We start from the raw sequence: 27,217 nt of genomic DNA, 5'->3' as shown, positions 1-27,217 counted from the left end.
CTATTTCTTCTACTTCGTGTGTCCTGAAATATTCTTTTCTTATTTGAAACGGCAAAATAACTAATTGGAAGCCCCAAAAACAAAGATATCCAAAGGCATGTAAAACCGGAAGAAGAGGGCTTATAAATTGAGGGGGAAATGCGTCTACCACAAATGAGATCTCAAGTGTTTACACAATCTTCCTCTGTCAAGGAAATGATGCCAGCTGGAAGTTAGATCCCGACGATTACAAATATAACCTGTTTCATTTCTATAAAGGGCAACGGAAATCTAGAAGACTAGAGTACAAAATCAAACTTGATACACTAGGTCAGGAGAATTAGGGAAATGAAAATAGTATTAAATAGCCGTAACATCCCTATGATAGTACATCTCTGCAGAAATAGCGGTCCACAATAATGAAACGGGCCAACGGAACTGGAGGTAGATAAACTGCGTCATTTCATGATTTGTCAAATTGCTTGAGCTTGCAAGGCTACTGTGACTGGTAATAAGTGTGCTGCAGCAAAGAGATTTGCATCCATTAAAAATCTCAGATTAATGACAGTCGATGTCTGAATTACCAAACATATTCTCTAGCGTCTGCCTGTACGACTTTTAGCTCTAGCCTTCTGCAAAATAGAATGACACGTAACAAAGATATCAGGTATAAGCACAGTGATGGTTTTAGGCAGCAAAGATCATCGGGTATAAGCATAGTAAGCATGGAAAGTTTGAATAGCAATAGTCATCCAAACCAAGAGCATTTTGACAACAAAGTAATAAGCAACTACCTTGTTATGGTTTTATTAAACAATACCATAATGAAGCAGGTGCTAACTGATGATTTTGTTCTACAATACTGCTACAATTTTTCTTTAAACAAAAACTGTCGTTCTTGCCATGATTCTTTTTTTCGCAAAAACTGCCATTCTTGCAATGAAATAGAAACTATAATAGACCTCAGCCACACAAACATCAAACACAAAACCAGCAGCAATCATCTGTCATGATAGAGCAGGTGGCAACCCCTTATAGGCCCGTGATAAAATAAAATAGATTTTTCTTGTCATGAAATATTATAAAAGAAACAACCTCCTATTATATTTACAGACATTATCTGAGAATATACATCTATCCTTGCCGAAGTGTTGGTGCAACATATACCCGACCAATGATGAAACAATTTGAACCAAAGGTTCGTAAACCTAATATCAGCAACCATGAGGCAGTACCAAAAATATCTATGCCCATTATGACTGCATTATTTCTCTCAGAGCTGCGATGTCCTCATCAGATTAAACTTTTGTTTATTTATAGAGATCCAAACAATTTGCTGTGTATGTTTTTCCTTCTTTTATAAAAATCAACTCAAGAGTTAATGAACCATGGATTCTGAAGGAAAAAAACTGTCACACACTACAATATTGAAGAAGCAAATGTCTCCAGTAACTAGTTCAGGACAGTATTTGGATTTTATTAGCACTTTAATTCTTTATTGAGACATTGTATTTGGGGCAAACAATGTTCATCTATATTTTTTTGTTCTTTTGTAATTAGCATCCTCTTAACTATGCATCTACTTGATGCCCTTTTTGTCATTACCTCATCAAAAAAAGGATCGAAGCAGCAACATTTTTTTTTATTTATTTGGTTGTTGTTTGGGGGGGGGGGGGGGGGGGGGGGGGGGGTTTTAGTGTGTGCTGAGGGAGATAGGCATAGACAAGAAACAGCCCAATACAGGAGAACATGTATACTCACAGATTGTGTCCCAAAGCTTGCCCCTGATGCTAGTGCAGCACCTATAAAAACATAAGAACAACACTCAGGTACATTCATCAAACAAAATTTGAAGGAAGCCTTCTGGGGATAGAAGAAAAACAGGATGAAAAAGAAAAAAAAAAAAGAATCCCTTCCATTTGGAAAATAGTGCAGTATCAAGAATGTCTCATTAATCAAAATATTCTGAAAATTCTAATATCAAATAAACTAACTTCGGATAGAAAGAATTTTGAATCATATATTAACAAATTCTTTAGAAAAATATAGTATGTGTTATAACAAATCAGCAAAAGCACAAGCATGTAACATTACCATTCTCGAAAAAGAAAAAAAAAAAAAGCACAAGCATGTAATGGAAATTTTCCAAAAAGGAAAAGCTTGGCCTACTTGATGTAACTTCCTCAGGAAAAAAACATTAAGCAACTTTTTCCCATGACAGTTACACTTTGAATCACTAGGCTTTTCCTCGAAAGAAAAAGAGAATCTTAAACAAACTGCATTAGCCGCAAACCTAAAATCACCAACAAAACCCGTGGTTATCTATCAGTATTTAGTATATCAAAATCCATCTGGTTTATCTCAGATGATGGTATTTGACTAGACATTAAGTCGATATAAATTTTACTTGTGTATTATATTTTTTTTGATGAAGTAAATAACTTGCATTAGAAAGGCATCAAGAAGATGCAGCGTTACAAAACATCTAACTGTTAGCTTCAGGACATAACTACATGAAGCTGAAACTAAGCAAAAACCTGTAGAAAACAATAAAATAATGGTTCAAAAGTTAGTTTAATAAAGCAAACATTTCATCAAAGTTTACCATTTGTCTTTATGCTGCTACAATACAAAATTATGAAGGCGTAATAATCAAAAGATATTCAGTTTTTCTTATAAAGGGGTTGAACAGAAATTTAACATTTGCAAAAACTATCTAAAAGATAAAGATATACAAAACAAATAAAGATATACAAAACAAACAGCTTCCAATAAGCATACCTGAAGCAAAAGGTGTTGAAAAACTAGAAACTCCAGAAGCGGGGGTAGAACCAAATAATGGAGTACTAAAGGCAGGAGTTGAAGTAGACAAGGACCCAAAGAGTGAAGTTTGAGGGGAAGCACCAGATGTTCCGAACAAAGAGGAGACGGGAGCTGTTGGAGTAGTAAACAGGGAAGAAGATGAAGAAGCAACAGATGGGGTAGCAAAGAGTGAGGATCCACTTCCAGCTGAGGCAGAAGGAACTGCAGATGACGTTTGTGGAGTGCTGGATACCCCAGGTGCTGCTGAGCTGGAAATCAATCCTGCTACTTGAGTTGATGGTTGTGGAATTGCAGGCAAATGCAATGTTGGATGTACCCTTTTAGCAGCTGCCTCCTGTTTAGCTGTTTCCCGCCGATCAGCCTCAAGAAAAGGATCGCTCCCATCCCCTCGACGGCGCTGATCAGCCAGGTATGCTGTTTTCATTGATTCAATGTACTGATGAATGCTCTCTACCTGATTTACCAAAAGTATACAAAATATTTTCCCTCAAAATCACATTAACCAAAAATAAAGGCATAAGCTAGAAATTATGAAGATAAGATACACAAAACATTTCACATGCAACTCTACCAAAATGCTACAACAAATGGTAATCGCATGCAGTGTTATCATTTTTCCTGCCTCAAAAGTATATCAGAATTCAACTAATACTCTGATGCTCTCTGATACTAACTATAAGTGGCACAAAACTAAATTAATGAGGAACTTCAACTGTGCCAGAATCTACAAGTCATAAATATATTATCCTGTTCTATAGAGTAATAGAAACGCCATAGTGGCTATAAAACACACATAACAAAGAACACAAAGTAATCCTAGTCATTTTTACTCTTTTACTCCCTTCTGACTAAGCATGATACTTTCATCAATCTTAAGAAGCCCTCACCATTACAAAAAGTTCCACTTCCCATTACCTTTGCAGCGACATGAACAAAAAAGCCATGCACATCTGACATGACTTTTGGAAGAGACTGCAACAAAGACGAACTGGAGTTCGTAGAATTGCTGTCAGAATCTAAGACCATCAACTGCTCCAATTCTTCAACCCATTGCCTGCATTCTACAAGATATTTCTCAAATCTTGCTACTGTGTGCTGCAAAAAGGGAGAGGGCTTTTTTGGTATCCCACTGTAAAAATCAAAAACTGGCGCACCGGGGTTAGACTGCACTTGACTAGACGCTGTTGGAGCTACAGTTGCGCCTGATGCCTGTGATGGAGCAGTAGCACTTGCAACAGCAGGTGCACTTTGATGAAGAAACCTTGGTCGTAACATCATAAAAGAACGCACCGCAACCTCTGTATTCCGCAGCATATCTTTAACAACGGTCATTAACTCTTGCAAGATAGCCTTTTGCCTTTCCATTGAGGTACTAACTCCACCAAGTTCCTGAAAAAGCAAGTTAACATTAACACATGCAACAAAGTGAAACATGAAGTTTAGAAACATTAATTAGAAAGAAAAGCAAGAGAACTTGTTCAGACTCTAAAATGTTTACTATAGGTGGAAAATATTATCCTCGATTAGAATAAGAAATACAGGAACCTTCACTCTGATCAACAGAGGATATGACGAACAGTGTTAAATGGTGTGAAAATCTAAATAATGCAGAGAACAGCTCTAGACAATACCCGTAAACCATCACTAGTCCGTGCTAAGCAGAAATAGACACATGGAACTACACATAGAATGCCTGTTAGAGGAATAAATCAGCTTTACAAAAGGTACAGACATTGATAGAAAGAGAATGGTTTTCGTACACTTCCTATATTATTTTCCCACAAAGAAACAGGTCTGCAACCCAGAATGCGACTATACTAGTCCAACTCTGTGCATGGACAACATTACCATGTTCATTCTTGTTAATTAGAAAGCGCCTATAAAGCCAGTAGATAAGAACATCTATCACATGATTCAACCATGAAAAAAGCCCTTCCTTTTGGTAATTGAGCCGAGATTTTTACTGAAGAGTTACATTCTAGTGGAGGAATAGTGCTTAAAAGAAAACCTGAATGCTGCGACTTGCATCCAATTCAAAACCATCATTGGAGACTGATGAATCAAAAAGTCGGCTACACTGGTCAAGCCTTTGGCTTTCATCCCTGTATTCCAGTACTCTCTCCCTACATCCACAAGAATAGAAATATCAATTAGGAAACTTCTCCAAGAAAAAAAGAAAACTTCAATGTTGTTTATATGAAATTAACGCACTCAATTTGCAACAGGACTTTCTGTGAGTCAGGGTGGAGGTCTGCCCATTTGGTACTGTAGGTGGCAGACGTCTTATCGTTGGTGAAAAGGTACAATTGCTGTTGCTGTTGCTGCTGTGAGTGCTGTTGCTGCAGCAATTGTTGTTGTTGCTGCTGCAATTGCAGTTGCTGTTGTTGTTGCTGCTGCTGCTGCTGCTGTTGCTGAAATTGAAATTGTTGTTGCTGCTGCTGCTGTTGTTGTTGCGAAAAGGGAGTGATCTGCGAGAATGGCGACGATTGTTGCTGCCCCGGAGTTTGGAATGGCGAAGACTGTTGTTGGCCAGGAGTTTGGAATAGCGACGGCTGTTGTTGTGCCTGTGGAGTGAAAGAGAACGCCATTGGCTAATGCAATGCTTCGCTCATCTGAAATTTCCACTGTATTTGAATTAGGGCAAGTCGAAGAATGCTCGAAAGCACTCAACTCCTGAAATAGTTACTATTCGAAAACCCTAGAATATGAATTGGAGGAATAATGAAAAAGGCGCCATCTTTCTGTTTCGTTGTCAAAATAAAGAATGCTCGAAAAATTGTAGACCTATTTTCCGTTTGTGTCCAAATTCCAGCCCGCTACAGGCCCACCTGATTTTGCCCGACATTTTCCCCCCGATTTTTCTCATTAAATTATTACTAGTTTATTGATTTTTTTTTTTTCTTTTAGGAAGAAGATCAAAAATAGTTAAATACAAATTGTATTTACATAATATCATATATTGGAGACTCTCACTAATACCACTAAATTATGAATCTCGATAGGCGTCTTACACATTAGATTGTTCATCTTGGGTCCCTTATAACATTTTATTTTAAGTATAATTTATATAACATCTTGTTCTATATTAATAAGCGAGATAATTTTATAAATTTGGTTTCTTAACACTAATGTCTATTGTGGTTTGCAATTTTCACGTACTTCCTATTTTAATTACTTTATAACAATTTCTTTACTTATTTATTCTTAAAACTATTGTTGGAGTATACAGATTAATTTGTATTACGATTAATTTGTCCTTTTTAAAATACTCTTTTGTTTAATTAATAATCATGCCAACATTCTTTTGGTTTGCGATTTTCGCATACCGCCCTATGCTTTTCGTCCTTTGTGCTGCGCGATCACACATCCCCTTATATCTTACTTCTTAGATTTAATTTTAGTTGAGTAGATTTTGGATGAATTAGACTTTTGAGGTCTAGAAATCTTTGGAATTCTTGAAACACGTGGGATAATTATCGGTGTTGATTAGCTCTTATGGTAATTCTTTTTTACAGCAGTATCTTTTGTATATATGGTTTTTAGTTTGGAATAGTAGTACTAAAGATATGGTTAACCTAAACCAACCGATCAATGCTCCAAGGATTTGAATTATGAATATGCTCACTAGCCAAGCACGGGATGTACCAACGCTAGGTGGCCATAGTTACACACCTCATGTCGACCATTAGGTGCGGGGATAGAAGCTCCAATGTAGATTCGATTGAAAACAATAATTATTAAATAATATTATTATGAAAAAAATTCATTGAATATGTTCACATATTAAGGCGTTTGTCCATAGATACCAAAACAAAAGTTCACTTTTTTTTGAAATTTTGGAGTTGGAATTGTGTTTGGCCATAATTTTTGAAATTGTAGTTTTTGGTGAAATGTAGTTGTAAAAAAGTGGAAAAAAAATAAAAAACGAGTTTTTTGAGTTTTTGGTATGTCGGAATTTTTATGGCCAAACGTTGATTCCGTAAAAAAGTGAAAAAAAATTCCGAAAAAAAGTGAATAATTTTTATGGCCAAACGGCACCTAAATTTAGAACTCAGTTATTAATACTTGAAATGATTGATTTGAAATTAAGAATTTTTAAGATCAAAATACTAGCTCCGCCTCAACGAAACGTTAATGGGTTTTTAGTAAAATCACACTTCATTAGGTAGAGCCAAAAAATGCGTGCATATTCAAATCACGATAAGTAGAAAACAAGAAGAGGGACTCGCTCCGCTCCAAGATAGTGGACTCATTCAGCTTGTCAGTGGACCTTTAATCTGCTGACATCTGGACACTTACAGATCTAAGGGTCATTAATTATTTAACCAAAAAAACCTCTTAAACCATGGTTAAACGCAGATAAAAGAAGAATCCTAAAATCCCGCTTCAAAATTTTCGGAGCTGGTTGCAAGATATCCGAAAAAATTGCTGTAGGAATTTCCTTCTTGTTGGAAAAAAGATTTTCTTACCATGGAAATTATATGCTCAAGAGAGGGACGATGTAAGACTCAAAGAAACAAGAGAAAATTAAATCATTTGCATGGCACAACAACAAAAGATCCGAAAGAAAAAGAAAATCAGTTTATGAACAATTCTTTTTCTTGAGAAGAAGTGACGACACAAATACAGGTTATTCATTGCTCTTACACTCCTCTTCTTGTTGCAATTGTCAATGTGAAAGCCTTTTACTTTTTGTTGGTACAATTGTCAATGTGAAAAAGTGTCAACAATGTATTTGATAAAATGTCTCAACCAGAACCTTTTGAGAATATTACTTAGTAAATATGAATAACAAAAATGTGGGAATTTATGCACACACCATAAATTGAATAAAGTTCAAAACTATATCACACAAATGGTCCCTGTAGACTTACACCTTGAAGTTGCTGAAAAATCACCACTGTACTATGCCTTATGAAATTAAGCTTGCTTTGGAAGTGACATGTTACTGCTACTATGTATTTTGGTTGTTTACATCACTGTGTATGTTTTTTTTGATAATGAACTCATAAAACTTTAAGATTACTGATTAGTTATCTTATTTATATTCTTTGTATTTTAGATTTTTGGAGATTGGATCTAGTCAGTCTCAAAGTGGATGTAATGTGCTCATAAAACTCGAGATGGAATTTGATTCGGATGAGCATGCATATGAATATTACAATAAATACGCTGGTGTAATTGGTTTTAGCGTAAGGAGAGAATATGCTAACAAAAATAAAGTCCGAGGGTACGTGACTTCAAGAAAATTGGTATGTTATAAAGAAGGTTATAGAGATAAACACAAACGAGATACGATGGTTCAAAAACATAGAAATGAAACTAGGACGGGGTGCTTAGCTCATTTTACTATTAGTCGTCAATCAAATGGAATGTTTCGCATCACTTCATTTGAAGAGAAACATAATCATCCTCTTGTTCCTTCTTCTTTGGCTCACATGTTACCCTCACAAAGAAAGATAAAAGTTGCTCAAGCATATGAAATTGACTTATTAGATGATTCAGGAATATGTCCTAAAGCTTCATTTGATTATGCTGCTCGTCAAGTTGGAGGACAATCTTTTCTAGGTTACACAAGGAGAGATCAGAAGAATTATCTTCGGGATAAAAGAAAAGATAGTTTGAAACGTGGGGTGGCTCGTAGTTTGGTTGATTATTTTGAGAAACGAATACTAGAAGATCCTGCTTTTCGGTATTCTTTAGATCTAGATGACGATGGTTTGATAACTAATGTATTATGGGCTGATGGAAAGATGATAAGAGATTTTAAGATTTATAGAGATATTGTGTCCTTTGATACAACATATAGAACAAATAAAGAGTATCGACCCTTGGCGTTGTTTGTTGGTTTAAATAACCATAGGGAAATGGTTATATTTGGTGCAGCCCTTCTATACGAAGAGTCAACTGAATCATTTGTATGGCTTTTTAATGCATTCTTTAAGATTATGTTTGCGGATAAACCACAAACATTTTTCACTGATCAAGATCCCGCTATATCTGCTGCTATATCATTAGTAATGCCCAAAACATATCATCGCCTTTGTGTATGGCACTTGGAAAAGAATGCATTTAAACATCTTAATCATATCTTTAGAGCTAATGAATCATTTCCAAGATATTTTAGCAAATTGCTTTATGATTATGAGTATGAGGAGGATTTTTTAAGTGCATGGCAGGAAATGCTTGAGAAATATGACCTTGAGGATAATAGTTGGTTGAAAAACACGTTTGCTGTAAGAGAGAAATGGTCCATGACATACGGAAGACATACATTCTCAGCAGGTATGCGAAGTACACAATTAAGTGAGAGTTTTAATGGATCTTTAAGGGGATATTTAAAATCTGATTTGGATATTGTTCAATTTTTTAAGCATTTTCAAAGATCAGTTGATGATAAGCGTGCCAATGAGAATAAGTCAAATTTTGACATGACTCAAAGAATACCTATTTTAAAGGTTAAACTTCCTTTATTGATTCATGCTAGGGAAGTATACACCCCAACTATATTTGATATGTTCCAAAATGAATGGGAAAGATCACTACTGGTTTCCATAAAGGACTCTTATAGTGAAGGAGAATTATGTACCTATAATGTTAGCACTCTTGGAAGTGTTAAGGAGCATGCTGTAACTGTTAAGCAATTAGTAACTCAAGTTTCTTGCAGCTGCAAATTGTTTGAATTTTTGGGTATACTATGTAGACATGCTTTAAAGATTCTGGATTTACTAAATGTGAAGGATATGATTCCGGTACATTATATATTAAAGCGGTGGACAAAAGATGCTTCTAACATGAACGAGGTAGATATCGATCTAGTAGAAAAAGATAGTGATCCAAAAGTTGAAGTTACTGCAAGGTACAAACATTTATGCCATACTTTTGTTCAAATTTCAAGTGAAGCTTCAGAATCCACATAAGGGTATGAATTGGCCGCAAAAGGTGCGAATGAGATAATTGCCAAGTTAAAGGATATCAAGAAGAGAAATGAATCGCCTGAAAAGTTGGCTCCAAGCAAGAGTATTCAGAACGAACCGAGTGAACTAATATTTATTGACAATACAAATGTCACAAAGGTGACCGGGTTAAAAAGAAAGGAACCAACTCGTCGCTCTAATACTCGGCCAAAGAGTTTTACGGAAAAGTCCAAGAAGAAAGGTAGGACTTCGTTGCCAAAATCTCTTCAATGCCAAACTAAGCAGCAGTTAGATCACCTTCCCTGTCTTCAAGTCCCATGTACACCTTTATCAGATACATCAAATGATATGGTACCTCACGACATCTAATGTTTTTCCTTATTTATTATTATAACGTAAAAACTCATGCTATCGTTTAAATAATAGGGTGTGACAGAAGGAAGTTTTCCTCCATGGTGCCCTCCACAGTTGTCTCAAGGGTCATCTAATGGAAGTTTGACTCGACTCTTAAGAGTTAGTGAACAATTTTTTAATACTTCACATACGTATATATTTTTCTAATAAGTACTGTTATTTATCACAAACTGTCTTTTTATATCTATTGCAGGATGTTTCATTTCATGATTTAAACAAGTATTCTCAACATTGATTGTGGCAAATTCGTGAACGCAGAGGTTACATGGTGATCCTGTCCGGCATAGTAGCTTGTTTCCGTTCATAGGTTTTTTACTAGTGTGCAATTGACATTCGCCAATGTGAATTGAGCCTTTTTTTTTTTTTTCATGTCAAGGTTGTAACCCACCTGTGGATGTTGGAATTTGTTTGTCCCTTATAGAAGTATGTTTTGAGTTTCCTCTTCTCAATTCCAATTTCCGTTAACATTATATCGAAGATCTGAACAATCTTCAACTTTGGAACTACAATAAAGTAATGTTTTTGATGCTTATTTGGTTGTGCAACTGCATTGAATCATTTGTTGCATGATATTTACCCTGTTTTTTGGTAGCAAGAGAAAAGGCCATTGCCAATGTAATCAAGACAAATATATTTGGAAAGAGAAAGGTGCTTCGTGTGCTTGGATTTCATCAGCAAGACTAGTTTGGGATTTTTATTTCATGGGAATTCTGACTGCAAATACAGTTGAAATGAAACAAGGTGATAGAATTCTAGATTTTTGTTTTCATGCTTCAGTAACACCTTTCAAGATGTTTAACCAAGGAAGATTATGTTAAGACATAAGTAGATGGTACAGGACAACTAAAGTTGTTTTTGAAATTCGATGGTAGAAACGTGGGTTGTAAAGTAGAGTAACTGTGTTATCTCTATGGGAAACTCATAAACATGAACCTACTGCGTAGTAGTAGTAGTATCAACTAACACATTCAGCGCACACACAAAAAAAGAAGTATAAATTATAACACAACATTTTTCTTGCTAGTCCCTTCTTTTCACAGTTACTCTACTTTACACTGTTAACAATACCGTCCCCTACTACATTTTTATATTGTGTTTGAAACGTGGGGTGGCTCGTAGTTTGGTTGATTATTTTGAGAAATGAATACTAGAAGATCCTGCTTTTCGGATAGTTGGAGTAGTAATAACAGAAAAAACGAATACTTAAGATTATATTAGCATCCAATAAAGTGTGGAGCGGACATACGCGGATCCAATATTTTTAGTTTATGAGTTCTGGACAATCTATGAAAATAATGGCGCGTTAAATTTGAAAGAGGTTGAAATTTGGGGCGGAAATTTAACAATATTTGGAGACCTGGTAGTGTAAATAACAGAAACTTAAAGAAAGATCATGAAAATAAAAATTAAAAAAATAAAATCATGAAATGAGATATCTTCAATTTTTGTTGGGAATAAAGAAAATCAGAAGACTGAAAAGTAGCATGATTCTCGCCTATAATAATGTTGCTGATAAGGAAATATTAAATATTAACTAGTGTGTGGCCTAACCATGGTTTAAGAGACTGTTTTGGTTGAACAATTAATGACCCTTTGATTTGTAAGTGTCCAGATGTTAGCAGATTAAAGGTTCACTGGACAAACTGGACAGTTCCTATACTGGACAGGAGCCGAGTCCATCCTGAGGCAGAACGGTAAACAGGGACATTTTTGTAGCAACAAACAAAATACAACCATTTCAAAGGCTTTCTCCATCAAATTACAACTGATGATCGAGGAACTGCTGTCCTAAATTCTAAGACCAACACTTCAGATGCCAAGAAGGTGCAAAAGGAAAACCAAAAATATACAAAAGTTTTGATTTTTTCTGGGATTTGGCATTTTCTTTGATATAGCTAAGGTCATATAAACTCTAAAAAAACATCAAGTACTCCCTAAAGTAACAAAATCCATTTGTAATTCCCTAAACAATCTAATCACTTCATACCATTTCCATGAGCAGAAATAGCAAGATCTGGGAAATTAAAAATTTCTCCTCCAGCACCAACGAATCCTCCTTCTCCACTAGCAAGCTGCCACGTGCTTCCCAACATACTAGCTCCAGCACCATTACTGTTACCATCAACACTGGTATGTGTAACTCCAGGAAATGGCCAAATGGGCCTTCCAAGCCCAAAGCCCATATCTTCAATTCCAGACCCAACTCCAAGCCCAAACCCACCAAGTGCTAAAAGACCACCAGGCCCTTGAGTACTGCTCAACAACGAAGTGAAACTCCCACACATGTTCACCCCGCCATGTTGATCGGTTGTTAGAGGAACCAAAAACGGAGACATGTGTGATGGTGTAGGCGCGTGATGGTAGTCGCGAGGAGAGAGCGTGGATGACAAACAGCTACTGCCGTCAGTGGAGTTAGTGATGATTGTACGTGACCTTTTAGCATTTTTGCGACTACCTCCACCAACAGGGATGTCACGAAGAGTGCCACCGTGTGTCCAATAACGGCGACAAGATTTGCAAAAGTGACGTGGCTGAGAGAAGTTGTAGTTGTTGTAGTAACAGAATTTGGTGTTGGTTGAATCGCAACGTGGGCAAGGAAGATGCTCCGGTTCGGGTGCCGGTGCACCTCCTTGTTGTTGTTTGGTAATTCTTCTTTCACTCACATCAGAAGGCATTTTTGCTTAACTGTTTTGTTGTTGGAACTTAGAAGTGAGAAGGACAGAGTTTTCCTTTTGCTAAATGGTTTAATGAAGTGAAAAGAGAGATGTGGGGTTTACGGAAACATGTGGTGGGGGTTTATATGGGAGATTTCAGGTACTTAGTAGAGAGAGAGAATCTGAGTTCTGCTCAGTGGAACAAGGTACTGAGAAATTCTGAGGGTTATGTGCTAAAGAACAGAGAGCAGCTTTAACAGGGGCTATTTTTTTTTTTTTTTCCTATGCTAGCTATGGATATATTCAGACGGCTCGAAAACGGCTTTTGTTTTGGGTTGGCTCATAAATGGAGGGTTTTGCTGGCCAATTCCTATACATGTACATACAAAACCATACAGGATTCTGCTTGTTAATTAAGCACTATTTTATTAGATTCAATTACAGTTATGCATTTACTTTGTTGTCTAATTATAATTACGCTGCCATTACAACTCACGAGGGAGTAATAGATACGGCTATGACATTATACTACCCACCTATTTGCTACTCTAACTCCATTATGTGCAAGTGTAATTTTCTTTTAGAAGTATTATAACTAGAGGTGAGGCTCCTTTGTAGGTTGTGACTAGCAACATTATTTTACTATTATGCCTCAACTTGCACTCCATTTTTTAATTTAGTATGGTAAAAATAAAAATGAACGTGTCTAATTCACTCAATAAATTCATTAATAAAGACCAAATCTATCATTGAGGAGGATCGGCGCTGATAATAGTTTATTCTTCACTTCCATTAATTTAGAGATGCATTTACAACATTATTTAATTATTCGAAGTTGATGACAGTATATATTATCGACACCATTAATTGCTGGTATAATAAGTATAAGCCTCCACATAGAAGCCTCCATATAGTTACATAACAAATGATATAAAGATGTTGCAAGTGCTGAATTACTATATTGTTATTCTGACTGTTGTTTAGACAAATATATAGTATCTTCTTTCACATAATCATATCATAGTAGTATCTTCTTTCACATAATCACATCCTAGTTAAACCAAACTGAATATCTATACTTTATACCAACGAATTGTATTAGTTTAAGAAAATCATTGGCAAGTGCAAGAGCGAACAGCATTTACTTTTTCCTTTTCATTCGGACAAAGAAGAGTGAGTTCTATAACAAGCTACAAGAATCGGATGTTCATAAATACTCCATCCATCCCAAGTTAATCGCCATGCTGCGCTTCTCGATGGCCAAACTACGTGAACTTTGACCAACATTTTAAAATGTATTCTTTCATCATACTGACATGAGAAGAAATGCAATTTGTAGTATTTTTCATATAATTTTTAAATATTTTAATTTTAATTTAAAATAATTGAGTTAATCTAATCTATTTTAACTTAAAAATTTAGTCAAATTGACTCTCAAAAACTAAAATATAACTATGAATATGAGACAGGAATAGTATAGTAGTAATACGTTAAAAATCGGTTGAAATGTGAAAAAAACCGAAGTATAAATTGAGTCAAAGTTGAATGAAACAAGTGAAATTTATAACAAAATTTACCAAATGAAGCAATAATGTAAATGGGGACAAAAGGGAAAAAGAAACCAAAATTTTGAAAGACCTGAGCGGGACGCTAAAAAACAATCAAAGGCAGGGAGTGTAGGAACAGGAAAAAGATTTGAGGAGAAAACGTGGACTGGTAGATACATTGATTTAGTTCCGACAATATTATGAAATGTCGGATTAGCGTGGCTATTCAATTATTGGACTGTTCCCGACTCCCCCCACCCCTCTCACTCTCAACTCTCAAACCAAACTGTGATCTCAAGGACTCCCTCAATTCATTTCATTCACATGAATTTATTTGATTGACCAGAACGTTTATGAAATAGAATGTTATTTTTATTATTTAGTACTGTTTGTGTCCCAATTTATGTATTGTACTTTGACTAAATATCAAATTTAACCAAAAAAAAAAAAAAAAAAAACTTTAAAATTTATGATCTAAAATAAGTCATAAATATCTCTATTATTATACTAAGATTAAGATGTAAGTTTAGAATTAGCTTTTCTAAAATATATAAAAATGTCATTACTTTTTCAAAAATATTAAGCTAGCGTTTGGCCATAGATTTTGGATGAGATTTTAAAAAATTATCTTCCAATATCTGTTTGGCCATAGATTTTGGACAGATTTTCAAAATCTGTTTTCAAAAAAATTTCAAGATCCAAAAACTAGTCCAGACTAATTTTTGGATTTTTGGGACTTCCACTCAAAACTTCAAATTTTTTCCAAGTAAAATGTCTGTCCAAACACAATATTAAGTCCCAAAAATCACAACTTTAAAATCTCAATTTTTCAAGTTTCAACTTCAAAATCTATGGCCAAATGGGAGCTAAAAAAAAATACATCACATAAATTGAGACAAGAAGAGTATGTAATACTAACATTTGTGTATGATCACAAAACTTCTGAAACTTTTAACCTTAAACGTGTCTCAATATTCGTATTGTTATAAAATTATCAAAGAAAAATAATAAGAACACATAATTAGTGGGAAGGGAGCATTATTTTCGGTAAACCACCCTTCTTTTAGGGTGTGTTTGGTATTCAATTTTTTCTATATTTGGCTGGTCAAAATATTTTTTTTATGAAAATAACTTTTCTAATAGAAGTAGAAAAAACAAGTTTTCATTGCAAGATCATTGTCTCATCTCCATGCCCGCACACCTAAACTCCATCCCCTGACCACCCCACCCTTGCCACCACCAACCCTTCCATAATTGTTTTCTAAATACATAAAATGATTTTAGAATAATATTTTTTCGCTTATTTATCCAAACACTAAATACTTAATAAGTAAGAAAGTGACTTCTTTTCCTAAAAAACATAATCCAAAAAATATTTTTCACCAAAAACATTTTTCTTCCTACCATACAGACCCTTGTCGTTTTCTTCAGATTCCCACATCCTGCTAATAGTGTTGATTTGCTTCTCATCCGTACCCCTATATTCTCTGCCGGATTTCTCGCTCCACTGTGACTGTGTCTATTGACCACCTCTCAAATCACGTAGCATTGCATCGTGCTTTAATCCCACGGTAACTTCCATTTTCCCCTGCAACACTAGGGTTTAAAATAGGTTTGTTAGATGATATTTAGGTTTTGGACAGACTACAATAGAGATTCAATAGCCTGTCATCTTTATATCTAAAGTTTGTTTAGGTTTAATTGTTGAAGTTGACACGACTAAACACGTAGCATAATACTTCAAATTCTAAACCACTTCATTTAAGTTTTTCTAAATGGAACTATACAATTGAGATTGATATATGTTTTTTCAATCATTCTCCCTCCACCTTACAAAAATTATTGGCTATTCCGATTCGTCCCTTATTTTCACTACGGGTGGACAACTAGGAATATTAAAGTATTAATTAAGTACTATGCGTTAACCCAAAATTTTTTGTATGGATTAATTCATATTATAGCCAAATTGATGGATAAATATAATAGACTCCCCTCATTTAATTTTATAAGATACTATTTAATTTGTTAAAAGGGATAGATACTTATCACACGTTATTTATAGTATAAACTCGTACAAATTTATCATGGTTAAGTGATTTAACAGCTTGTTTGGCTGATTGTTACTTATTGTATTGTATCGTATTATTACTTTAAATATAACGTTTTCATTGTGTCGTACCGTTAAATTTATCTTTATGTAACGACGAAAATCCTAGTTTATGTAATGACCGATTTGGTGTGATCGCATCTTTACCTTTTTTCTCAATTTGCCTTTACTTAAAATTTTATCTTTTATCCTTCGTCTTTTATAATAATTCCACCCATTTCCCTACTTTTCTTAATCATATTATAAGTTTATTCTTAAATGCCGATGTGCAACATTATATTATGCAATGATATGAAAGATGATAAAAATCTATTCAATTATTTTATTCATCAAAGCAATACGATGTACGTATTATAATACGATACATTATGAAATGATATGTAACAATTAACGATCCAACCAAGCTGGATCAGTGATAAAAATGTATGTTATATTATGTGTCATGCATTCATAGAGATGGTGTGTAAATATGGAGTACAAAGTTGGAATAATTACACCTACTGAGCTACATGTAACAACACCGCCAGATAGCAATATTCCAAATCCTAGGAGATCAAAGGGTAAAGAAAGAAAGGACAAATAGGAGAAGGCAGACAAGTGTGAGGATGAGAAGAGACAATAAGGTCAGTAAGGGTGGGAGATATGTTGGGGATTCTTAAGAGGCATGCGCGCGGCGTCATCCCCTCAGCTGTAGCTATCGCCAAATGCATTCCTATGAAGACTGTTGTACCATTTGACTCATTTGTTGCACTCCTTTCATCTCTAGTCGTTTTCCACAGCAGATTAGTACACACGCGATCCGTGTTTGTCTTCCTACTGAGTTTTGTTGATTGGGCTTTTGCCAATAATAAGTCGACCAATCTCCCACATCATGTAGATCTCTTTACTTAGCTTCTGTTTTTACCTAGCCTCTTCTTTTTGGCATTTTCTTGTGAGAATATGATTCTTTTCTCATATCCTGTTTCATCAGCTTTCTTTTCAAGATATTATGTACGAATATTAGTATTAAAAAAAGACTGAGGACTTAGACCAGCTCAATTCTACTCGTATTATTTATCTGTCCAACGTACTGGAGTAAATCCCTTCTAAAGAAAAGACAAAATGAAATTATCTTGGTAGTCCTCTTAAGGCAATCTGTTCATTTACTGGTGCTGTCCCATGTAGATTGAAAGAATCATAAATTCCAATGCGACGTGTAGGCCCTTGTAAAGTAATACTTTCTCCGTTTTAATTTAATTAATTTATGTGTCTTGACTCTTTGCACAAAGTTTTAAAAAAAAATTGACCTTGTTGTCTTAAGCTAAAAAGTGCATGTAGTTAATTTAATCAAAATGTCATTGGAATCATGTGGCCTTAACAAATAATGTGAGACATCAAAATTACAAAGTTAGTAAAGTACTAAATATAAAACTTTTTTTTTAAAACAGACTAAAAGAATAAAGCACATAAATCAAAACGGATGGATTGATAAATAACATTGGACCAAATTCAATCACGAAAGCTAATTCGTGTTCGTGTGACAATAAGTCATTCAACAATTGTATGCTATTAATTCCAAGACCCTCCGTACGCCTAGAGTTGGAAACTGAAGCATAGACAATATAACATGTCAATTCAAAATTTGAATAAACTAAGAATGAGTCTTCTTCTGGTATTATATTATGTAAAGAAAATTGATTCTGAACCTAATTTAGTCACACAAAACTAGGCCAAGTGAGAATTACTCTAAGATAATGTGAAAAACAACCACCTATTGTTTCAATCAATGTGGAACATTCTAACCGTTCGTAAATGAATTTCTATCATGGATATTAATTTTTACAAATTGGATAGACCATTAGGGACGAAGAGCCGAAGAGGAAACGTGTGTGGGGAAAAAAGTTTGTCTATGTGGTGTGAATGGCTGGATTCCCCTCCTCTTTTTTCTTTTGGCTGTATTAGAATGGGTCGCGACAATCTGCCAAATATGTTGACTACTTGACTAGTTCATCCACAGTCATTCTAACTACCACAATAGCAGATTTTCTGTATAAACACGGAGCCTATTTTGTCGTGGGACAAGGCTTAAAAAGCTTTATCTTCTAAAGAGTTTAAGTGTTGAGAGTTTAAGTGTTGTGCACTCTGCGTGTACAGATTTGTTTACATTAATTTTGAAGGTAAATACAGTAACTTTTTAAAGTAAATATGTTTACCTTTTTTCTTTTTAATAAAGAATAATTTATGGATCGGAAGAGTAAATTAAGAAAAGTTGAATCCTACTTATACTCTAACCATAACTAGTTTCCTAATTTTACTACTCCAGTAACCAAATTATTTCCTTCTTCAAGTTGTTTACTATTTGGACGTTATTCCTATCAAGATTATTGATGAATTCGTCAACCCTTCAAACATTGTGAAATTTGTAACAAAGTAATACTGCAAACACAATATATATTCTGAACTTTGGCGAGATCTTGTTTAACAAAGTAATTCTTTAAAGGTCTAATATATTCCATCTAAAGGATTACTGTTTCGGTTGAAGCTTTAGGTATTAGAATCTGATTAATATTGAATATTTTAGAAATGAAAAGCTTTGAATAAATATATCACTTTTCAATAACTATTTGTAAAGCTTGCTACTTTAGTTATATATGAATTATTAAATTAGAAGAGGGTTTGAAGAAACAACAGAAGCTTATGGCGGTAGAATTAGCAAATAGAAAAAACCTAAAGCTTATGATTTGAGAGATGCAGACATTGGCAGATCTAGGATTTTTTTATGATAAGGGAACCCGCAGCCGTTATCTTTCGGGTGCGCAGAGGGTAAACCCTGCTCTTGTGTAATAGCCCGCAAGCCACAAAGAAGAGATAACCCGCACTTGGCAAGCCTGGTGCGATGAGCTTGACCCAAAAGGCAAATCCCTTTCTGCTGTAGGAGGGGGATTTGAACCTGAGAGCTCTATTATGAAAGCCTCATGCTCAATCAACTGAGCCACCCTTGCAGGTGATCCAGGATTTTCACTCAAGGGTTTCGGAAAAAATAACAAAAGCTAAATATAAAAAATAATATTGTCCCTGAGAATCTGACCTAGGATGCTAGTGACAATTTTGAATACCCTGAACTACTTGAGCTAACCTTTAGCATTTGTTCAAGGTATTCAAAGGTTAGTATATGTACATAACATAAAAAATCTACCCTATATATACACTGTAATTTTTTACCGAGGGTATACCAAGCGAACGCCCTCAGCACCCTCTAAATCCACCCCTGGATGCATGCGAAAGTTTTGAAAGAGAAGAGAGATAAAAGGGATAAAGAAAAAACCAGATGGAGGATTTGAAGGGAAAGTAAGAGAGATAATAAAGTAAAATAAGTGTGTAAATTTTAGAAGAAAAAAATTTTAGAAAAAAAAAATAATTAAGGAAGAGTTTGTAACCTGCTCTAGCAAATTAATATTACTTGATGGTGTACAAAAAAATGATACATTGAAAAACTTAAACTCTTATCTAAATATCTGGCAACTTTAATTTTGTCTACACTAAATCTTTGGGCACTTTAGCAGTCACCTACTTTATTCCTTCTAATTGGAAATTTACGCTATATACACGGTTTAAAGCGTCTGAATTAGTTAATTTTTCTTGTCGGACTCTTAAGAGGAAATATGGGTAGACATGGGTTAATACATTAACCCCTGTTTAGTTAACGACATGCACCATTTTTGAGTGCCACGTCACATTTCAGGCAGTAATTTTAAAAAATTCGACCAGACTTACTTTTATGTTAACTGGAGCATAGTATGATGACTTTTATAACACAAAAAATAAAATAACTTTTGTGTAGTAACATCAATTTGAATGACCACATATGAAAAGCTTCCCACTTATGACTCAATCTCAAGTAAATTGGAGTTGGTTATGCATAATTGATTTACATAATTAACTCGTTTGAGGTAACAATTCGCTATAAGTGTTACAAATAATTTCTTTTTAAAAGAGAAAAATGTTTGTTGTGATTAAAATTCCAATCCGTGCTTCATCTTCTGAATTTATTGGAGCAGTGTTTCGTGGTTAGGAGTTTGCGCCAACTCGAATTCTAAGTTGTTGTTTGGTAGTTAAGAGTTTACGCCGACTCAAATTCTAAGTTGTTAACCTAAAAACTTACTTGTTAGATCAAGGTCAAACCTAGTTAACAATAATTTTCCTTCTTTGTCACATTCAAAATTCCACAAGCCCAAATACTGGAGTTTAGAGAATGAGAGTTCAATTCAATATTTTTTCATACGTATACAATTGAAAGACAGAAACTTTCCGTCACTTCTCTTTCACAATACATTTAATTAATCAAAGAAACCTGTTACAGTAAAACAATCATGTAAACAAAAGAAACAAGGATAATTTGACACAATACAAGACATTAATGTGTGATAGGAAAAAAAAACATTTAGAGATCTCGAAGTTGTTTAAGATTCATGGGAGAGATATATTTGGGGTCACCCTCCACCAATTGTTTGGCAATTATAATGTTAGCAGCTTCACTTGGATGATAAGGATCCCAGAATACATGTTTGTCACGATCTGAGCACATACTAGACGTTGGCCCACATGGAATTATCCCAGCAAATTGCCCTCCATTTCCACAACAAGCTTTTGTCGCTGTTACAAATCCTAAACATATGAAAAGTATTAGATTTAAAAAAAAGAAAAAAAGATAAGATCTTAAGTTGAAACAATATGTGCATTAGTATTCACTTACCATATTTGTCATAATTGGTGATGACTTCCATGACAAGAGCGTAGACATTTGCATGTACAAAAGTTGCTCCCTCTAGATTTTTGCTCATTTCAGCCAGCATATCTTTCAATCGAGCGTTGTATTGAAGTGCTAACTTGTTTGGTAGTTCCACACATTCGTTCTCCTTCAACTGGTTAATTGTCTTTTGGTAAGGGATGCAGCCAATTGGTCCAACATTACCAATTATAAATTTCCTCGCATCCAGTTTGTACAATCTCTGCCATACAATAATTCAATCAGTCACCAAAAATGGTCAAAATATTCAATTTTTGTCATGCTCAGTGTGAGTATAGATTTTTTATACTATCAGATTAAGTTAGATCTAAAATAACGTGCAAGTGTTATTACCGTAAGTTGTTCCTTTAAGTGACTGAGCAGATCATCAATGAAGGCATCAGGGGATTCGTTTATTCTTGTACCGATAGAGAGTACGGGAAGAAGGTAATTGTTGAGAAAATCGTTGGACCCGATAGTGATTGAGAAAATGGACTTTTTACTGATATAATCCCTGGCTTTAGATTCACCCAACAATTTGTTGATCTCTTTTCTTGTAATGTTGAAATAATCAACTTGGATGTCCATTGAAAGCCTGTTTACCTGCTGCACTGAATACCAATGTGATGGCGTGAATTATTCTTCTGGACCATGTTTATATATCACTCTAGGACTATATTTTATATACTTGTCCTAATCTGGTCTATCAATCTATGTATACTTTAAAAGGTTAAAGTGGTGACTTACAAATATTCTTCCCGTGCCATTCATAATTCCACCTCCTCCTGACGCATAATTTACTCCGTATAATATAGTTCTTCCTGTGCAATTTGGAGCTAGAAATGGTGTCGCATAATGGGTTTGTCCCAATTCCTCTCCTGATTAATTCATAAGAATAAGTTGAATAACCAATGCTAAGAACACCAAAATTTAAAAAATTGATGAATGTAAAAGTATTAACGTAAATAAATTCAAAAGAAAAATATTGAGAAAATTGTAATTAATTCGTCTTACCGACAATGTCGCCTATGGTTCTTCCATTAGTGTAGCGGCCAGTAGGGTTCCCTCCAGAAGCTTTAAAATCTATGCCATTAGGTACAATGTCAGCCTTTGATAAGGTCCGTAAATAGTTATTATTTCCCGCATCTACCAAAGAATCTCCAAAAATATAGGACGCCCCAAATTCCAAATCATCATCAATAGCACAATTTGATAAAGCCATAAGGTTAATGACCAAAAGTAGCACGGCCAAAACATAATAAGTTGTCATGGCCATGGCTTTGAGTTACTACAATCAAATATTTTCTGTTAGCTTGAGAAATGAATGAATAGAAGGAGGCTATAAGAAGCACAAAGATGAAGTGCTGAGATTAAAAATGGCGTAGAAAAAGAAGAACTAGTTAGGAAACTTGTTAAGGAATTATCCAAATGGAGGCGTGAGTTGGTATGACTCTATTGATTTGTGAAAGATGGAAAGAGGAAATGTATATAAATGGTAATGGTAGCTAAAATTTTCAAGAATTAGGTGGACTACATATGTATGCAATCTCAACACCGTGCATGGACCTCATGCAATTACTTTTATTTCAAGCAAGACAGTCAAATATTGGCAATAAACTTAGGTACGTGTGTTTATTTTTAAGGGGGAAGCAGAATTTTCTGGCTGCTATAAACTTAGGTGTGTGTTTGGTTAGGGGTTGAAACCCACCCCAGAAAGTTGTGCACCATGGCGCTCAATTCTACAGGGCTCTGTTTGGTGTTAAGGTATAGGAGAGAATAATTTATATATAAAACTTTGGTCACTAGTCTGACGTTATTGGTCACCATCTAAATGTGGAATTCAAGATATAATTATTTCGTTCCCTACTTAGAATCCTTTATAATTTTAAAGGGATCGGAGTGACGATTGAATATGAAAATAAACGACCATTGCATATGCATATGAAATAAACTATCTATTCATATTAAGAATAAAATGTGACTATATATTAATACGATCATAGTATTAGAAATTATTTGGATCTTTATATAACCATCTAAATAGTATCTTCAAGTATTTAGAAAAGAATATAATCGAAATGTATGAAACATCGAAAATGTTTCGAGAAAATTAGAAATATATATGATTCAGAAATGAAATTACATTCTGAGATATATATTAGTGATGAACATTCATCATACATACTAATATTATTACTTATATTATTCAGTGATATCAAATGTAACTTTAAGGGGTCGTTTGGTATGCGAGATGGGATAAACGAGAATATCTCATGGGTTGGTAATCCCACAATATTAGTACAAATGGTAGGTTAAAATAATCCCGGGACTAATTAATACTCATTACCGCACGGAGGATAAAATGATCCCGCAACTTATCTAAGGATTATTATCTTTATCCCATCAACCAAATGACTCGTTAGCCTTTAAGTAATTTTTAGAATTTGATTTCCCAAAATAGACCCAAGAAAATACCAGTCTTACTTATTGCACGAACTTATACCAGTAGCCCATTGGGCTTAAGAATGGACATATGGTGGAAATTTTTGAATTGAAAAGGGGTTCTTCCTTTAGAGTCAGATTTAGAAATTTCGGCCCGTCTATCAAAAAAAGAAAAAAAAAAAAACTTACAAAACAACCTACCTTTAATAACAACAATTTTATAGCTACTTTTCTATATTTACAAATCGTAGCTAGTTTTTTGTTGTATTTCGCGTTTTTTGAAATATAGAGAAATACACGGAAATACAAAAATACGGGAGAGTTCACATTTTTGAAATATCTTGAAATACAAAATCAGCGAGAGTAAAAATAGGTGTGTTTATGGAATAGATTATCTTCTTTCATTTTAAATGGTAAGTCAAATTAAATCAACCATGTATGACGCATAAGCATCGAAGTTCCATAATAACCCACGTTTCTCTCTCCAAATTACTCCATTCCAAACTTTTAAAAATACTTCCAAATACGTAAAAATATACACGAAATACAATGAAATATGGTTGATTGTTTAAGAAATATAAAATTGTAGTATGTGTATGTACAATGGAATACAATGAAATATATCATAAATGTTTCGAAATTAGAAATACATTGAAATACAACGAAATATCTTGAAATATATTTCCCAAGATTTTCATTTCTTTGTTTCTAACCAAAGATCAATCATAGCTGTCCGACCCAACATTATCCTTAGTAGAAACCAGACGAAATTCATCCATTACCTTATTCACCAACCCATGATCAAGATAACATGATATCGTAACAAGAGAGGCAACAATATATCTTTGAGGCATTTCATCAAACACCTTCTTCGCATCATTATATCTCTAAGTGCCATACTTACTTGAAAAGATTGTAACTTGAGCATATACGCATATCTTAACGAGAAGGAAAAAAATATTAACTCGATTTGCAGGAGTAGTTGAGTTCCAACATATTTGAGTCGCATTTACATGTTGGTAATAACTCCAAGAAAAGTAGGGAATTGAAATCAACTTCTACTAGATCATTGAATCAGATATATACCAATCACAAAAAGCTTAAGCTTTATGGTTGTGATGTTCATTATTCCAAATCCGATCAACTTGCTCGATAACCGTCCCGTATCCGAAGAAGCCATGGATTCCGGCATTACCGATGGCAATAGAGAGAATTTTTTTCGGCATCATAAAAGAGCGGTGCCTTTTAGTTGGCGCGCGCTGGGAGATGTCGGAGGCGAAAGGGAAAGGGAAAGGGAAAGAGGAGAGAGAATTTTTTTTAGGGTCGGAGAAGATGATAAATGTGTAGTGAGGGAGAATAAAGAGGTACATGTATTTCAAAAGTTTGGATTAGTTATGAAATGTAATTTTGGAAAAATAAAGCTACAAAAATTAAATAAAAAAATAAGGTAGTTATTATTCATAAATAAGTCTTAAAGGTAGCTATGACAGGTAAAAATTCCAAAAAAAAAAGGCAATTTGCAGGATTGCCATTCGCTGGGGTGGTCTTTAATTTTTGTCCCTCAAAATAGTGGTCTTTAACTTTTGCCCTTCAGGCAGAATTTCACATGGCCAGAAAAGGCAAAATTTGGGCCTTAGAATTTGGGTCTTAAAGGCAGAATTTTGCAAATCTATCCATGCGGGCAGAATTTGGGCCTTAAGGCATAATTTTGCACATGGCTAGAAAAGGCAGAATTTGAGCCTTAAAGACAGAATTTTGCCTTACGGCCCAAATTTCGCCACATGGACGAGTTGTCGCTCATTTTCTTTTTTTTTCATTAAGCTGGAGTTCGAACCCACAACTTCAGGGTATTAGGTGAAGAGCAAAACTTAAAGACTACCAATTTGAAGGATAAAATTAAAGACCACCCCAAATGAAGGGCAATCCGCGCAAAAAAAAAAAAAAAGAAAAGACCTGCTTAGCCTAATGAAACCAGACTTCATTACCATTTTTTTGCACGGATTGTCCTTCTTTTGGGGTGGTCTTTAATTTTTGTCCCTCAAATTGCTGGTCTTTAATTATTGTCCTCCGCTTAAAAAGGTGGCCGAAAACACCCTGAGGCTTTGGGTTCGAACCCCCGCTCAGTAAAAAAAAAAAAAAAAAATGCAAGGTAAGGCTTTTGCATAAAGTCTGCCTTAAGGCATAATAAAAGTCTATCTTTTAATGCAAAGTTTGCCTTACAAGGTAAAGTTTGCCGTCTCCGGTAGGGGCGGACCCACGTACTGATTTCCGGTGCTCAAGCACCCATCGACCCGGACAGAAACTATATTTATTTATATAGAAACTTTTTGAAAAATGGATATATAAATTGAGTAGCATCCATAAACCAAAAGTTGCAGTGGGTGCTTTGGTTGAGAGTTTGAATTAGAAAGGCATGACGGCTTTGGCGCATGGATCGACTCCCAGGTGACGCAATATTTTAGAGTTTTCCGTCTTTTCTTTTTACTTGACTTTTCCTTCTTTTTCTCCCATCCAGCTTGTCCTTCCTTTATTGGTTTTTAGTTTACTGAGTTTTTCTTTTACTCTGTTTTCTAACTTAGAAATCCTTAAGTTTGTTAGTTGTACCCCCGACTTCTCATTTTTCTCCAATAGATCCTTCTTCTTTTACCCTTTTTTTTCGACTTTCTTTGTTCACTTTTTCATCCATATTTTTTTGACGTTTTTCATTATTGTGTTCAAATAATTCTATGTTTATATTTTACCATCGATAGCAACTTACACTTTACTTTAAAGGGAGGTCAGCACCGACAAACTTAAAATTAGGGCTGGGCATAAATACTGAAAATCGAAAAATCGGACCGAACCGAATTAATTTGGTTTTTCGGTGTTCGGGTTCGGTTCCAATTTTCAAAAATTTCGGGATTCGGTTCGGTGTTCGGAGTTTAGGGTTCGGTTTTACGGGTTTTCGGTTTAAACCGAAATTTTATGTATTAGCCCAAAAATATTAAATAGTCCAGGCCCATGCCCATTAAATTTAAAGCCCAAAACAAATAGAACCCAAGCCCTCTTTCAATCTTTCTTTTGTATCTCTAATTAGTAATTACCCAAGCCCACTTTCACTCTTTTGTATCAATCATCAGACTTGTATCCCTAATTTCACTTCTCACTGTCTCAGAGCTTCAAACTTCAGAGCTCAAAGTTTGCATTTCACAGCAGCGGCGGGGACTTCTCTTCCAAGTTCCGGCGGCGTCTTCTCTTCCAAGTTCCGGCGGCGACAGAGTAAGTATTTCTCTCTCTCACTTCTCCTAATCCTCAGTCCTCACTTCTGGCAGCGAATTCTCTCTCTCACACTTCTCCTAATCGACTTTATTTGTTCTTTCACTAGTATATTTCTTAGAAATGTTCAGACTTAGTGTGTGCTGTTGTGTTTTGGTTTTTAAATAAAATAGTGTACTTATCCACTAGTATATTTCTTAGAAATGTTCAGACTTATTTCTTAGAAAGCTGATTTTGGTCGTGCTTTTTAAGTCTCTGCTTGTTGTCAATTGGGTCGTTATTATTTTGCTCTTTTACTTGTGAATTTATGGTTA

General features: G+C 34.8%; 4 protein-coding genes across 5 annotated transcripts; 1 reads left to right on the top strand and 3 right to left on the bottom strand.

The window, feature by feature from the left end:
* Positions 1–100: 100 nt before the first annotated feature.
* Positions 101–5,656, bottom strand: LOC132046935 (nuclear pore complex protein NUP58). Its single transcript, XM_059437779.1, has 6 exons — positions 5,014–5,656; positions 4,811–4,925; positions 3,718–4,191; positions 2,761–3,256; positions 1,741–1,781; positions 101–611 (listed from the first exon to the last, which is right to left on the bottom strand). The coding sequence occupies exons 1-6, from the start codon at positions 5,388–5,390 to the stop codon at positions 576–578; spliced, it is 1,539 nt and encodes a 512-aa protein (XP_059293762.1). The 5' UTR covers positions 5,391–5,656; the 3' UTR covers positions 101–575.
* A 1,380-nt stretch (positions 5,657–7,036) lies between these two features.
* Positions 7,037–11,008, top strand: LOC132046934 (protein FAR1-RELATED SEQUENCE 5-like). Of its 2 annotated transcripts, XR_009412793.1 has the most exons (4): positions 7,037–7,431; positions 7,865–10,070; positions 10,146–10,232; positions 10,327–11,008. XR_009412793.1 is itself a non-coding variant. In XM_059437778.1 (2 exons), the coding sequence occupies exon 2, from the start codon at positions 7,926–7,928 to the stop codon at positions 9,720–9,722; it is 1,797 nt and encodes a 598-aa protein (XP_059293761.1). In that variant the 5' UTR covers positions 7,037–7,431; positions 7,865–7,925; the 3' UTR covers positions 9,723–10,134. The 2 variants fall into 2 exon arrangements, 1 of the variants encoding a protein (XP_059293761.1); XM_059437778.1 differs by lacking the exons at positions 10,146–10,232; positions 10,327–11,008 and having other exon boundaries at positions 7,865–10,134.
* An 814-nt stretch (positions 11,009–11,822) lies between these two features.
* Positions 11,823–13,185, bottom strand: LOC132046937 (dof zinc finger protein DOF3.4). Its single transcript, XM_059437780.1, has one exon. The coding sequence runs from the start codon at positions 12,806–12,808 to the stop codon at positions 12,110–12,112; it is 699 nt and encodes a 232-aa protein (XP_059293763.1). The 5' UTR covers positions 12,809–13,185; the 3' UTR covers positions 11,823–12,109.
* A 7,474-nt stretch (positions 13,186–20,659) lies between these two features.
* On the bottom strand, positions 20,660–22,630 carry LOC132046933 (GDSL esterase/lipase At2g23540-like). The gene is made up of 5 exons (XM_059437777.1): positions 22,221–22,630; positions 21,954–22,084; positions 21,561–21,809; positions 21,174–21,429; positions 20,660–21,085 (listed from the first exon to the last, which is right to left on the bottom strand). The coding sequence occupies exons 1-5, from the start codon at positions 22,480–22,482 to the stop codon at positions 20,862–20,864; spliced, it is 1,122 nt and encodes a 373-aa protein (XP_059293760.1). The 5' UTR covers positions 22,483–22,630; the 3' UTR covers positions 20,660–20,861.
* Positions 22,631–27,217: the final 4,587 nt, after the last annotated feature.

Source organism: Lycium ferocissimum, chromosome 2 (genome assembly GCF_029784015.1).
Source record: "Lycium ferocissimum isolate CSIRO_LF1 chromosome 2, AGI_CSIRO_Lferr_CH_V1, whole genome shotgun sequence".
NCBI lineage: Eukaryota > Viridiplantae > Streptophyta > Magnoliopsida > Solanales > Solanaceae > Lycium > Lycium ferocissimum.
This window is presented reverse-complemented; position numbering and strand designations above follow the sequence as displayed.